This window comes from Octopus bimaculoides, chromosome 24 (assembly GCF_001194135.2).
Source record: "Octopus bimaculoides isolate UCB-OBI-ISO-001 chromosome 24, ASM119413v2, whole genome shotgun sequence".
In the NCBI taxonomy this organism is placed as follows: domain Eukaryota; kingdom Metazoa; phylum Mollusca; class Cephalopoda; order Octopoda; family Octopodidae; genus Octopus; species Octopus bimaculoides.
In genome coordinates, this window is record NC_069004.1 from 13,986,872 (window position 1) to 14,003,415 (window position 16,544).

The following is a 16,544-nucleotide window of genomic DNA, read 5'->3' on the forward strand; positions in this document are numbered from 1 at the left end:
TTCCTAACATCAACCACCTAGCAAACTTGACGGAGTACTTTTTATGTGGCACAAGCAGAGGTAAGGTCAGTTTTGGCATGGTTTTTACAGCTGGATGTTCTTCCAAATGCTGACTACTTTACAATGTGTAGTAGTCCACATTACTCCGTGAGAAGCATAGGGACATGACTATTTTTCCCAGTGGATGTAATATTGGGCTACCTCCTTGATTTTAGACCAAGAGAGACCGATTGTTTTCGCTTCGTCTTTCAGACATCCTGTCCAGGTCTTCTTCAGGTTACCAGCCTAACATTTGTCTTGCAATGTTGCATGGAAGTAATACTGTGTTAGATATGTTAATGTAAGACATATAAAGATGTAGATAAAATGAATTAGTGAGTGCACAGTTTTGATTAATATTTAATGCTTTGTCGACTTGCAATCTGTATCACAGCCAACTTATTTGGGCATTAACAATGAATAAAAACAGATGCATAATACAGGGTATGTTTAAGTTGTTTTGTAGACAACCTTTCCAGTGCTGGTGACACAATAAATTGCACCTCGTCCATGTTGTTACGTGTTTGGTGATAGGAAGAAAACTCACAAGTAAAAACCACGCAAAATAAAACAATGAAGTCAGCTGGTTTTTCTTGGTGAGTGTATGTGTCAGCTGACCTAATACTGCAACAAGTGGCAAAAATTCTGTCACAACATGCCAACCCATGCCAGCTTGGGAAAGTAGATGTAAAATTGCTTTCAACTTTTGGCACAAGGCCAGCAGTTCGGAGGAGGGATAAGTCGATTAGATTGATCCCAGTGCTCAGCTGGTACTTATTTTATTGACCCTAAAAAAATGAAAGGCAAAGCTGACCTTGGCAGAATTTGAACTCATAAAAATGGACAAAATACTACTAAACATTTTGCCTGGTATGCTAACAATTCTGCCAGCTCGCCACCAAAGGTAGATGTAAAATTTTGATAATTCACAATGGTAATTGGTCTGAGACATGTTAATGCATTCGTATAAACTAGATTAGTATTTCTTGTGTAAAGCTTAAACCTTTAACATTCATAATACTAATGGTACAAGATGTGGTCATGTCATCATTATAATTCAACATCCACCTTCCATGCTGGCAAGGGTCAGATGGTTTAACAGGAGCTGTCAAGTCCTAAGAGTGCACCAAGCTCTACTGTCTGTTTTGGCATGGTTTCCATGGATGGATGTCCTTCTTAATGCCAACTAATTTACAGAGTGTAATGGGTGGTTTTTATGTGGCACCATCATCAGTGAAGTCACCAAGCAACCTGCAAGACAAGGCCCCTCAACAAAGGGGTGAGTAGTATTGATGGAGGTGGCTTTGTGCCAGGCAATGCAAGGTTGAAGTATGAATACAGAGACAGAAACTGATATAAACTGTATAAAGTTAAGAAGTGCATCTTGTTTAAGGTTGTGTTCATTACACTAATTGTGTTAAAAATGATGATATATTTATAGTTGATTGCTGCTTCTAGGCCAGAGTTTCCCAAAATACCTTTTAATAAAATTTAATAAAAATATATTCTACAAAAAAATGCTATTCACCATTTTCAAAATAAAGTTATATATTTCTTTGTTTTTTTTTTATATCAATAAATTCTCTCTTGAAAACAATTTTAATGTCCCATTAAAATTAGGGTGGAGGTGGTAGAGGGGTTGTTGCTAAAATATAGATTCTGTTTGAACTACAGTACCTGCCTAAGACTTGACCGATTTATTTGACAATGTTGGATATTTAATTTTTGATTCTGTGTTAGATAAAGAATTTTCATTTGAGTCCAAATTTAATAAAAGAAATAGAAACATTTTCTGAATTTTATCAAATATGATAAAAAATGTATAAAAATGCATGCACAAATATCTATCTGTCTGTCTGTCTGTCTGTCTGTCTATCTATCTATCTATCTATCTATCTATACACACATGCATACATACATACATACAGTTTCCAATGAAAGAAAATTAGGTTTGCAATAAGAGAAAATAAGATGGAAAAATCTGATACCATTTTGCCAAGGAGTTTCACACAACACAACAAAATCAACAATGTTGTGTTCCATTTCAAGCACTGTAATACTTTTTCCATTCATCACTGTAATACTAGGTGTACGTCCCACTTTGTCATAGGGCATTCCACCGGAGAAAATAATCAGTGGTTCACTGCAAATATATCAGAAAAAAAAAAGCAATTATTTAAGCAGAAAGGTAGAAATAATTAAAACAAAACTATGTATAAAGCTTGCCTATAAAAAGATATGCAAGTAATTTTTATTGAATGAATGCATGAAGATTTATATTTTGTGATTGCACTTTTGGTCTTACTGTCCCACACTCACACTTCCTTTTTACACCAAGCTTGCAATGTAAACAGACATCATAAACTTGGTATTGTTTCTATTTTTTATGTATTACATCTCAAATTGCTTTTCCTTCTATTCAATAAAGGATATAAACTGAAACATTAGAAACTCTTCTGTTCCTTTCATTAGCACATTATTTTCATTGTACATATTTTGGTTGTTGTTATTTTGTTTCATATTTCTAGCAAGACTCTTTATTTCATATTGCTCCAGTCCACTCAGCTGGCAAAGATGATCAGCACCTGTAATTTGAAGGGCCAGCCATGTCACATTCTGAATCTCCTAGATAACTACATTAAGAGTATGCATGTCAGTGGAGTGCTCAGCCACTTGTACATTAATTTCATGAATAGGCTGTTCCATTGATTAGATCAACTGGAACCTGTATCTTTGTAACTGACAGTGCCAGTACTTCTTCAGTCCTGAATGAGCAGACCTACGAGCAAAGGTATTCCATTTGTGACCATCCCACTTTTTCCCTAAGCCTACATTATCCAGTATGATCTTTTCTTGACAGATTTAGCATCTGATCACCTCAGTATGAAAACAGGGAAATGACTAAGATGATAATGATAATCACACGGACATAAGTTATGTAGCATAGACAGCAAAATATTGACTAATCAGCAAATGAAAAATATATTTTAGATAAATTTATTTTTATCTAGTTAAAGATAACGAAGATGTGTTTATGTCTAATATAAACATGTCAGCTTATTTCTGTGTTAAATATAGAATATAAGATGTAAACACTGAAGTTTGTTAGTTTTACAAAATCAGATGGAATTGCGAAAATATTTTTTCCACAACAAGCATACTAACTACACCTATACTTCGCCTAGCCAGACCAGGCCCTCCAACCAAGCATATTGTATGAAGACATTGCTACAGTACAGCAGTACAGTGCTATTCTGATGCCCTAATGTGGATAGCAGACTTGAAATTACAAATCATAGTGATTTATTGCTGAAACTAACAAAATTGTCTCCTCAAATTAAGGAAATCTACCATAATCACCAGGCACAAGGCTCTCATTAAAGTGATTCAGTTTTTTTTCATTAGTAAGTTACTGGTAGATTCTTTTGTATTAAATAATTGTAATAAAATATTAAAAATAAAGTTGTTTTTTACCAACCACTTGTGGGTGATACATTTTTCTGAAAAGTTACAGTGGAGCCTGGGGGGAAAATAGGTTGGGGAAACACTGTTGTAGAGAATAAGAGCAGGAGTATAAAGAATTAAAACAGACCATTGATATAATACTGTCTTTTTCTCACTGCATGATTATTTTAAATTAGCTTTTTCCATATGCAATGCATGGCATTATATGTTAACACTAACTTTGCTTTTCTGAAGAGGTTTAATAATACTGAAACACAGAGTTGTCTTCCATATTTGCTGAAATGTTTACATGGCCTTAACTAAGGAGAGAGATGTAGAACTGAGATGGCTGAGTGGATAAAAGTACAAGACTACTTGCTCATGGATCATAGATAATTCCATTGCTTTTGGGTAGAACACTATTCTATATTATCTCTCTCTCTCTCTCTCTGTTCCTCCTATTTGTCAGGAAAAGATCACCTAGTATGTTCTTTGAAATAGACTTGTGTCGTACCTAAGGAGTGGAGTAGGGGGTTTATTATTTAATGCCAAGAACACCAGAATTAGGTTTTACCTCTTAAAAACAAAACAAAAATAAAAGAAAGAACCACTAATTCAGAAGTTAGTTGGGAGTTACGAGAATCCCATGATGGTTCTTGTTGTTGTTTAATACTATGCCAGCTCCAACTGAGCAGACCTATAAGCAAAGGTATTCCATATGTGACCATCTCACCTTTTTCCTTATATGTAGGGAACCTAAGCCCATATTATCCAACATGATAGAAATTTAGCAGCTATTTCTTGAATGTTGAGTGGGCTTTGTAGAGGCACCCCACACTCTTGAAAGCCCCACAGGGAGATAGTTATACAATCATTCCTTCTATGCAATTTTCACACTAACTTTTCCATGTCAATGTGAAGCTTCTGTTAATTTAGGATTTATGCTTAATTTTCTGCAGTTGTTTTTTTTTAAATCAGAGGATTTTCTTGAGAGAATGCTGACAGAATTGGCCCAACCCAGAAAAATGAAAAACCATAAAGAATAAAGACAGACAACAAGCTGTGAGAATCGGTAACAATGAGGTGGGAGACACTGAAGAATTTGTTTACTTTAGGGTGACAGTGAAGAAAGACGGAAGGGAAAGGAGGTTTTAAAGAAACAGAATATCCAAAGCCTGGAGAGCATTCTACAATCTAACAAGGTATGGAGAAGCAAAGGCATATGGCACAAAATGAAGCTGAAGTTGTCCAAGACAATGGACCAACCAGTATTACTCTACAAATGTGAAAACCGGAAAGTAACAAAAATGGAAGGAAAAAACTTCTAATTCAAATGCTTAAGAAGAATACTTGACATCAAGTGGCTGCAAAGAGTCCAAAAAGGACACAATTGAGATGACAAAGAGCATCAACAGGATTAGTGACGAAATAAGATGCAAATGCTGAAACTGGATTGGACATGTCCTCAGACAAGATTGGAAAAGTGATTGTATGGTGGAGCTAAAGTGGCAGTTGTACAACCTATCCATTATTGTTTATTCTCGAATCAGCTCTGATCAAGATCTTAAATCTATGATAAAGAACATTCCAGAAGTGACCATTCCATCATTTGTTTTTATATCAGAAACTGTCCCTATTCTCCCTAGGGAGCATAGGGCCAGTTTCCCAGTTTCTTTGGTGTATATATTCCTCCCTGTATGGGATGCTAGTCTGTTGCAGGAGTAATCATTTTTACCAGCTGAGTAAACTAGAGCAATATGAAATGAAGTGTTTTGCTCAAGAACACAATGCATTGCCTGGTTCAGGAATTGAAACCACAATCTTATGATCATGAGTCCAACACGCTACACTAACCCATGTGCCTCTACACTGGACTAATCATCACCATCATCATTTAATATCTGTTGTCCACGCTGGTATGAGATGGATGGTTTGACCAGGGCTGGTAAGCTGGAAGGCTGCACCAGACTCCAGTCTGATTTGGCATGGTTTTCTACAGCTGGAGTCCTTCCTAACACCAACCATTCTGAGAGTGTAATGGGTGCTTTTACGTGTCATCAGTATGGGTACCATTTGTGTGACACCAGTATCTGCCATGACTGCAATTTTGCTTGGCTTGATGAGTCTTCTCAAGCATGATCAGCTCTGATCGAGTAAATCTTAAATCTACGATGGACATTCAAGTTAAGTAACCACATGGGAATGGTTGCACTTGCCTGTTGCACAGACATAAATCAAGGGCGTCCTTCCCACAACTAACAACTCAGGCTGTGTGTTTACAAGTTGTGACATGAAATAAACAGACAAGCAAGGAGCTTGTCCATTGTCTTGGTGTCCATCTGTTGTTCTTTCAAGAAGCCAACCTAAGACAAAATGGTGAGATTATTTCACTTGATAGCTGGGGCCTACATGGCCAAGACTGGCCAGAGACAGACAGTGGTGGTAGGAGTTCAGGGAGGGGTTCCTCTTTCAGGAGTGACAAAACCCTGGATAAGGATAAGAATGCAAGGCATTGTGGTTTGATTTATGTCACCTAGATTATCTGAAACAGGCAGAGTTATTCGTTCAAAGGTAAGTTTACTGCAGTAGAGTTCACCACCATCAATTCACTGGGAGGAAAGTTTACTGCCAGGAAGGTTTCCCCAGTATACCCATAATATTTCACCATTAATAGTTAAAACTATTTTATTGAAAAAAAACCCCCCAAAAAACCGGTGAATTGATGATGGTGAACTTTCCCTGCAGTGAAATGACAACAGCGAATTTACCAGATATAGAGTTATTTCACTTGTTTGGATGGATGGGTGGGCGTGAATATGAGTGTGCACAACATAATTGTTGCAATAGTAAGATTTGAACTAAGGAACATGTGATTTAGAAAATTAACCAGACAACCATAGTGCTTCTTGAAACAATAGTAATCACTCAGGCTCAAGTGTGGCTGTGTGGTAAAAAGTTTGCTCCTCCACAGTATGGCACCTTTTGAAAGTGTCTTCTACTATTGCCCTGGACCAACCAAAGCCTTGTGATTGGATTTGGCAGAGGGAAACTGAAAGCAGTCCATCATATATATACATGTGTGTGTCCCTACGCCACTGCTTTACAACCAGTGTTGGTTTACATCCCCTCTAATTTAGTTGGTTGGCAAAAAAAAAAGAAAAAAAGACTATTAGAATAAGCACCAGGCTTATAAAAGAAAATCCTCCCAAAACATAATAATAGGGTCAATTTGTTTGACTAAATCCTTCAAAGTGGTGTCCTAGCATGACAGCAGTCTAATGACTGAAACATGCAAGAAAAAGATAAAAAGATATACACGACAATGGTAATTATGAAATACATATGCAATAAATGCAAACTGAAGTAATGTACTCGTTGCACCTAACAAATAAGCAGAAACAAATTTCACACACATTAACTGTTAGAGATCGTCTGTCGCCTTCACAGACAAACATGAATGATAATCAGAGATCCTATCAGAACAGCAATCTACTTCTTTCTGGTTTTTTCTTTCTTTTTTTTTTTGTCCAAATAATTAAAAGATATAAAATAAACCAATAGAAAGTTTATTTCCGTTGTTTGGATGGCTCCCACTGGTTTTGAAAATTCTACGAGGAAGCTGGAATTATTTCTGGAATAAGGAATGGCATTTTACTTTACTAGAATCACTGCATAGATGTTAGACTCTAGTTTAGAACAACTATTTTATATTTGGTGGGGGTTTCAACATTTGTCTTCCTGTTTGCCTATGTATAGAACACAAAAACAGATTATCCACATTAAAATTATCTTCTAGAATAAAGGTTAATATAGTTATTATTGATTTTTTTTCCATGCTATGATGGATGGATGGTATTCATCTTCAGCATGGCATTTCTCTACCATAAAGCTGTGCTGATTTGCAGCAGAGAAAACAGAACTCATGTCATAGCTTAAATAAGCTATCATGTAAACGAGTGCATCACAACACATATTGTTAAATCTAAATATGATATCTGTAAAATTGTTCACGATAAGACATTAAAAGAATATATGAAACTACTACTACTACTAGTACTAATAATAATAATGGTAAACAATAAATGTATATTTTTAAAGGAAATATTAGGAATAAACTGAGTAAACATCCACTACTTAGAGAAAATGATAGAGAAAAAATTATTGATTTTATGCTAGTTCAGAAAAAGGGATTAGCTTAGAACTTCTCAGGCTTGAGAAGTAGAGGAATGGAGATCAAATTGGCTGCTCTCTACTTCAAAACATGGTGAATTAATCACAGAACATTGGATTTAAAACATCAATGCCATTGGTGGTGGTTGTGATGTTAGAGGGTGATGGTAGTGGTAGTGGAGATAGAGGTGTTAGAGGTGGGGGCTGTGCAGTTTTTAAGTTATGCTACTCATTTGAAAGTAGAGAAGCAGCTGCTTTCATGTTCCGCTCCACTCATGCAAGACTTAAGAGTTGCTATATGAGATACACTAAATGTTACTAGACAACATGTATGATGTGCCCCCCCCCCCTACACGAGATATGCCACATGTGATACATCATATAACATATGCTACCACAGTAAGCAACATGTTACTACATGAGCTGTTTTATGACATGTTAACACAGGATGTGTTATACTACATGTGAGGCATTGTATGATGTTATTACACATTAAACGAAATAAAGTGATGAGATGGCAGATGTGTAACCAGACTAGGCAAAATGTCCAGCAGCATTTCACTAAGGTAATATTCATACAATAAAAATAGAAATATATGATCATCATCTTAGGATGAAAATAGCTCAAGAACCTTATGATTAATATTCCTGTAGCACAAGGAAGACAAAATATCTCTTAGCTTCTGGTCTTCTCAACATCAATGACACTGTAGTTTTATTTTTAGCTAACTATTCTAGCAGTGGGTATGTGGGTACTTTGAAAATACCTCATGGAGTGATGACTTTGCCCTGCATAGCTATGGGTTGCTCTTAGACAAGGCATAGCACCCGTTCAGCCTCCCTATCAGGGATATGGTAAAGTCATGGGACTTCAGCATGGCAGATTGTGAAGCGGTAGTAGAAGGGCTCAGCTGAGTCAATGGTGCTTCTTACATAGCTGTTGAGTGGAGGAATCCTAGAAGATCGTTGGTCAGGATCACCAAACTCTACGAAGAGAGTAACTGCAATGTATCATAGGGATGGTGTCTATGGTTGTGTAATCAGCTAATGAAAGATACGCTATGACTTAAGCTCCCAATTCAAATTCATAATAATGGAATTGGATGGTGACAGTCATGGGAATCTTGAAAGCAATGCAACAAAAGAAGATTATAGTTTGCTTAGGAAAGAGAAGAAACAAAGTTAAATACAGGGGTGGACAAAAGTAGATGTACAATTGTTTAATGTGAGTGGAATGTTCTTTTCATTTCTCTACTTTTAATATCTGAAATTAGGAATAATTATTTTATCATAGAAAGAATTAGTCAAAAAGAAAAAAAAAGAGAGAAATGAAAAGAACACTCCACTCATGTTAGGCAACTGTGTACCTACTTTTGTCCACCTCTGTATGAATCCAAAAACTTCATGTGCCATGCCTACAGACATAACATTTGTGGACCTCCATGCTCTTCTGTCCCACACCAAAATGGCATATTATTGAGAAGCAAAGGGATAAGGTCATTGAGAATCTTCTCTCTTTATCTTTCCTTGTATCTTCTTCCATTCAGTTTCCTGGTTGTCATCACATGCTCTAAATTTTTTCTTCCCATTTAGTGTCTGGAGGTTGTTATCTTTTCTTTATGTTGTTGAGAAGCATCCTGGTGGTCTTCACTTGTCACTTTATCTACATAGAATATCTTTCGTGTTCTTCAAAGGGACCACCATTCAGCAGCACTAATAAACTTTTGCATTTGTTTTGTCGATGCTCCAGATCACAGAACAATATGTAAGGATGGGTTCCATGTATGCACTCATGACAATTTTCTTCATTTTTATTGTACGTTCAAGAACACAGGAGAGAAAAGATGCCAATGGAATATGAACACATCTTTTATCTTTTACTTGTTTCAATCAGTGGACTGCTGCCATGCTATGGCACCACTTCAAAGGGTTTAGTTGAACAAATCAATCCCAGTACTATTTTTGCTGAAGCACTAACTTACAGGGACATAAGCAAATCAACACCAATTGTCAAGCAGTGGTGGGGGACAATCACAAATACACACACATATATATAAATAATACACATATGCATACATACAAAGGGCTTCTTTACTCAATGACCTCATCACTTTGCTTTAGAAAGACTATCCAAGTAAAAGACACTTGCCCAAGGTGGCATGCAGTAGGACTGAACTTGGAACTATGTGGCTGGGAAGCAAACTTCTTATCACACAGCTGCACTATATAATTTGAACAAGTGTCTCAATGAGTTAAACTTCTCACTTATGTAAAACAGAAAATTAAAGCTTCACTTCTTTGATGGAAGACTTTTAGATGAAAACTGTTGGTTGATCAGAAAAATAAAATAATTTACTGATTTTTTTTTTTTTTCCTTTTACCATTATTACAGGAACTACTGATTGACATATTTTGTTATTAGTTCTGAGCAATGTGATATTATCTTAAAGTCACTGAGCTATTAAATATTAGTGGAAAAAATAATTAATTGAAAACAGTAAAAAAAAAAACAAAGAATAAAACATTTTGTTTTTTGGTAATTTTGATTTAATTTTCCATGTCAAACAGAAACAATCGAAGGTCCGTTACATAGAATTATTATTTTTCACAATCTAATATCTTAAATATTCTAGAATCTTTCACAACTTGATGGCAGATATCAAAGTTATTCTATCCTCAAAATAAAAATAGACAAAATTAAAAAAAAAAAAAAAAATTGTCCATTTACTGTATAGTTTTATTTTATCAGATTTAATCAAAATGACCAGAATTTTACCAATTTCCATTTTAATAGAATTATTCTGTTTATTTATTTTATATTTTTGTCTTTTAAATTATGATTTCATTAAATGTTAGCCTGGTAGTTGTATCTTTTTTCTTTCTACTTGCTGTTCTAACAATATTTACAACAGAGGTCATAAACACATTCAAGTCCTTCATTGCTCCATCTACTTACCGATCTATGTATCTAACTCTCTACCTGTCTATGTATCTAACTCTCTACCTATCTGTGTACCTATTTGTCTGTCTGTCTATCTAATTATTTACCTATCTATCATTTCTGATTGACTATTTAATTATCTACCTATCTGCCTTCTCTGTCTGTCTATCTATCTAATTATCTACCTGTCTGTCATCTCTGTTTCTATCTGTCTAATTATCTACCTGTCTGCTTTCTCCATCTGTCTATCTATCTAATTATCTACCTGCCTGTCTTCTGTCTATCTATCTAATTATCTACCTGTTTGTCTTCTGTCTATCTATCTAATTATTTACCTGTCTGTCTTCTGTCTATCTATCTAATTATCTACCTGTCTGTCTTCTGTCTGTCTATCTAATTATCTACCTGTCTGTCTTCTATCTGTCTATCTAATTATTTACCTGTCTGTCTTCTGTCTATCTATCTAATTATCTACCTAGTTGTCTTCTATCTGTCTATCTAATTATCTACCTCTCTGTCTTCTCTATCAGCCTATCTATCTAATTATCTATCTATCTGCCTGCCTATCTTTCTATCTGCCTGTCTATCTCTCTATCTTCCTGTCTCTATCTATCTATCTATCTATCTATCTATCTATCTATCTATCTATCTATCTATCTATCTATCTACGTATCTATCTATCTATCTATCTACGTATCTATCTATCTATCTATCTTCTCTGTCTACGTATCTATCTATCTATCTATCTATCTATCTATCTATCTATCTATCTATCTATCTATCTGTCTACGTATCTATCTATCTATCTATCTATCCATCTACTTAGGTGTCTATCCACCTACCTATGCATTTGCCAATATCAAAATCAATCTAGGCAAAATACCAGAAATTTTGAGGGGAGTAGTAGTTGATACCTTTGACTCCAGTACTAGATTGGTATTTATTTTATTGATCCCAGAGGGAAGAAAAACAAAGCTGACCTCAGTGGGATTTGAACTCAAATAAAAGGAGTCAGATAAAAATAGCACAAAGAATTTTCTCTGATGCTCTAAGAATTCTTCCAGCTTGCTGCCTTTACTTTTCGAGATAATAATGTTATGAGAGAGAGACAGAGAGAAGGAGAGATAAGTTAAAGAGGGAGAAGGAGTCAAGGAGATTACATCATCAACATCATCATCAAACATCTGTTTTCCTTGCTGGCATGGGTAAGACAATTTGACAAGAACTGGCAAGTTGGCTTTGGCATGGTTTCTATGGCTGGATGACCTTCCTAATGCCAACCACTTTACAGAAAATATTGGGTGGTTTTTATGTGGTACCAGCAACAGGTAAGTCACCAAGTAACTAGCAGGACAAGACCCCTCAACTGCAGGGTGGGAAGTAGTATTGAGGGGCAGAGAAAGTGCCTTGCATCATAAGAGGATAGAAAGAGGAGAAAAAGAGAGAAGAGAAAAAGAGAAAGAGGAAAGAGAGAGAAGGGAGATAGATAAAAGAGAAAGAGAGAGAGAGGAGAAAAGGAGAGAAAGAGAGAAGAGAAGAAAAAGAGAAGAGAAAGAGAGAGGAGAGAAAGAGAAAGAAGAGAAGAGGGAAAAAGAGAGAAAAGAGAAGAGAGAAAAAGAAAGAGAGAGAGAGAGAGAGAGAGAGAGGAGAGAAAGATGATGTGATAGGGTTTGGGCAGGGAGCCATACACCTAAGTTTCAGGGATTGGAGTGGATAAGTAGGTGGATGACTTCACATGATTTTGAAAGGAGGGTGAGAGCTAGAAGTGTGGTGGGAGGATGTAATGAATGGGCACTGAATGCAATAAATAAGATGGTTTAGAAATATATATTTCTGAAAACAAACCAAAAAAGAAAAAAAAAATCAACGAGAAACCATTTGGTAAAAAGAAAGAACCTCTATTTTCCATGCTGGCATGGGTTGGATGGTTTGACTAGATTTGGCAATTTGGAGAGCTGCACCAGGCTCCAGTCTGTTTTTTGGCTTAGCTTCTACAACTGGATGCCCTTCCTAATGCGAACCGCTCCATAGAATGTACTGAGTGTCTTTTATATGTCACTGGCATGGGCACCCTTTATGTGTCACTGGCACAGGTGCCTTTTGCATGTCACCGACACTAGTCACGACCATGATTTCATTTAGCTTAACACGTCTTCTCAAGCACAGCAAATCACCAAAACTCTTGGTCACTTGTCATTGCTGCTGTGAGACTCAACGGCAGAAGATCATGTGTTGAGTAAAATTGATTTTAAAATAATAATAATAATCATACTAATAATGATAATAATAAAAAAGAATAAAATAAAACCTTAAACTATGGAGGAATTTCTGAAATTGTATTTATAAGAATTCCTAATTCAAAAGGATGATAAAAGTTGTCTATCTGAAATAGGCTTCTAATAAGATCTGATAGTTCCAGAATTTCACCGGCTTAAGCTAAATATGATTTAAAGTTAGCAAAATTCTCTAAATAAATATTTTATTTGTTTGTTTATTGTAATGTAAGAGATAATGGTAAGAACGGCTATTAAAAACCATGTATCTGCATGTGGCTATATAATGTAGCAGGCTGACATGTTTTGCTTTTCTTTTTGGATAATAATATTATCGTCACATTTAATTTGTTAGTTGTGATTGTACAGGGGGGGGGGAATGGTGTAAGTGAAGTTAGTGATAGAAGTGGTGGTGAAGAGAGAGAGAGAGAGAGAGAGAGAGAGAGAGAGAGAGAAACGATTACAGGGGGAGGGGGAGGAGAAAGAGGTTGCAGTGGTAGGGGAAAGTGAGAGTTTAGTAATAAACACAGATAAAAGTTTTTGGTGATGTGATGATGCAGAGGGTGTGAGAGAGAGAGAGAGAGAGAAAGAGAAAGGAGAGGATGACTGGAAAGAGATGTATAACATATGATAGAGAGAGACCAAGCAGGTAAAAAGACTATATATTTACAGGAGAGAGAGAAAGGGAGGAGATTTGAACAACTAAACCAAAGTTAAAAAGTAAGATTTTTAGGTGTTATTTTAAGCATTAAAATAATGTGGAATCTATTTCGAAATGTTATTTTTACATTAACAACAATTATGTATCAGTAACAATAGCAAACATATTGTGGAGGACATGTCTACACTGTACAATGTGGAAATAATGTATTGGTGTAGAGATATGGTGGTCAAAGTAGACAGATTGCATTTTGTAGGCATGCAGTGTGTATCTTTGTCATATAGTGTATAATGCCATATATATATACATATATATATTTATTTATGGGTTTCAGCCAAGTGGTTGTGGTCAAGCTGGAGCACCACCGTGATTTTCCGTCTTTATGCTGTGCTCTCTTCACGTTCCTTGCATGGCTCTTCTCCTCCACCTGATATAGTCCAATCAAGAGTTTTGATGACACATCTGGTGTATAAGAGAATTTGACATCGCTGCCCTAAACTGTGTCTCATTTCGAGCCATTGGTTTGTCTGGTATCGAAGAGAGGAAAGCGTTGAGTTTTGTTTTGAAGACCTCTATATCCATGTCCTGCAGGTCTCTCAAATGTTTTGGCAGGACATTAAAGAGCTGAGGTTCTCTGAATCCGAGGCTGTTGCAGTACCTTGTTCTTATGTATATATATATAAATATATATATATATATATATATATAAATTCTATAATTATAAGCATAATTATAATTAGGGTTCAGCAAATTGCTTCACCACATACTGAAATTTAGAAATAGCAGTTAAATACTATTCCTCTACCATAAGATATCACCCAGACAGCAATACTCTCAATTCATGTGTATATATATATATATATATATATATATATATACAGACACACACATGAAGACAACAATATAAATAAAGAGATAAAACTCCTTATGTTATATTTATACTTGAATGTTAATCATCTGAAAATCTGTCTTTGCCTTTTCTTTGTTTACAAGTATACATGTATGTATATTCTGTATATCAAACCCAAAGACTTTATCTGTTTATTTGCATCATTGTCTCTATATCTGCTCATTTGAATTCTCCTTATAGCCACCCTGTACTCTACTGACTTGATCCTTGGTAAAGATTTTGGAGTCTAAGTTCAAATCCTTGGAGTGCTACAAAGTGTTTTCTATATAGAGATTCTCTTGATCTCATCTGTTGAATTTGTATATACACATACACCCATGATGGGCTTCTTTCAATTTCCATCTACCAAATCCACCCACAAGGCTTTGGTCATCCTGAGGCTGTAGTAGAAGACAATTGCCTAAGGTGCCAAACAGTGGGACCGAACCCAAAACCATGTAGTTGGGAAGCAAACTTCTTACCTCACAACCATGCCTACACCTATTACATAAGAGTCTAAAACAATTCACAAAAGCATTGTACATGCCATCAGGTTACATTCAATTTCAAGTTGAGGCTGTTGTTTAGTTCCATGATATTAGTGTTAACCTGAATATGAGGGAAATATACCGTCCTTCTGGCTGATTTTTGGGGGGTAAGTTAGCCAAGAGAGACAAAGTAATAGTGGTCATAATATTTGTGGGCATTTCTCTCAGTCTGAAGAATGGTAGACAAAATGTAGGTAGAGTAGGGACTGGAGTTCTGGTCTAAATCATTGCTAACAATACCCATCAATCAGGTGGTGGAGTTACATCGAGTGTCTTGTTAGGCTAACCACCCAAGGAGCAGATGGAGGTGTCAAGCTAACCACCCGAACTAAAAGTAACCCAATGGGCAGACAGAGGTTGTGTAGTGTCAAACCAGGCAGCATTTTAAGCTTTGCAAATAACATTCCCGGATGGCCATGTCTATTTCAATGACTGCATGTAGGATATGAACCAAAGACCCATCAGCTTGCAGTTGAACACCTTACCCACTTAGCCACTCTACCACTGCCACAGCTGCCACCACTTTTGTTTTGCAAAGACAGGAAGGCTGATATCAAAATGCTGTAAGTTGTGAAAGAGATGACAGAGGACCGATATATGTGGTGCATCATGTACTTGAGAAGACCTGCCCACCACAACAGAATTGAGATCCTAAAACTAAGGTGTCACATAAAAAGAATTGGTGTGGGTGCTGGTGCCATGTAAAAAGCACCCAGTACACTCTGTAAAGAGGTTGGTGTTAGGAAAAGCATCCAGCTGTAGAAATCAAGTCAAAACAGACTAGAGAACCTGATGCTGTCCCTGGGCCTTGCCATTTCCAGTCAAACCCTCCAACCCATACCAGCATGGAAAACAGATGTTAAATGTTGATGATGATGATGATGGAACACATCATGTTTGTTGAGAACTGTCACACTTCATTCTTGACTCTATTTTAACACACACACACACAAAGAAAAGAGAAAAAAAAGATGTCCTCTTATATCTTACATCCTGTATATTTCCAGAATCAAGACATAAAATAAATATTCTATTTATTTTTAATACTATTTACAATAACTCGTCTCTCTCTCTCTCTCTCTTATAGAAAGATTTAACAAACAATCAATGTCGAGCTCAAGCTATTTGCCTCCAGCCTGTGTGTTCTATTTGTAAATATCTTCACTACTTATATGAATCATGTTATTACAACTGGATCCATTTATAAATATGGCAATATTTAAACATGGAGCAGATATCTCAACAGTATATTCATCCTCTTGCTTAACATTCTACCATTCTAAAGTCTAAAGAAGCTTTTCTTTTTGACAGATAATATTACTTCAGCTTCTGTACTTGGTTTGCTTTACATAATATCATACCTGTGCATGTATGTATGTGCATGTATGTGAGTGTATACACATACACACAGACAAACAGACATATATGCATGTGTGTGGTGTGTGTGTATATATATATATATATATATATATATATATATATATATGTGTGTGTGTATATATATATATATATATATATATATATGCACATATGTATATATGTGTAAATATATGTATATGAATATATATATATATGCATA

General features: G+C 35.8%; 1 protein-coding gene across 5 annotated transcripts in view; it reads right to left on the minus strand.

The window, feature by feature from the left end:
• The window catches only part of LOC106876481 (syntaxin-binding protein 5), a 433,849-nt gene that overhangs the window by 156,246 nt on the left and 261,059 nt on the right, over positions 1–16,544 (minus strand). For all 5 annotated transcript variants that reach the window (XM_052976466.1, XM_052976465.1, XM_052976467.1 and 2 more), the window contains exon 10: positions 2,028–2,182. In XM_052976466.1, the coding sequence (XP_052832426.1) occupies positions 2,028–2,182 (155 nt within the window). The remainder of the gene's footprint in view (positions 1–2,027; positions 2,183–16,544) is intronic.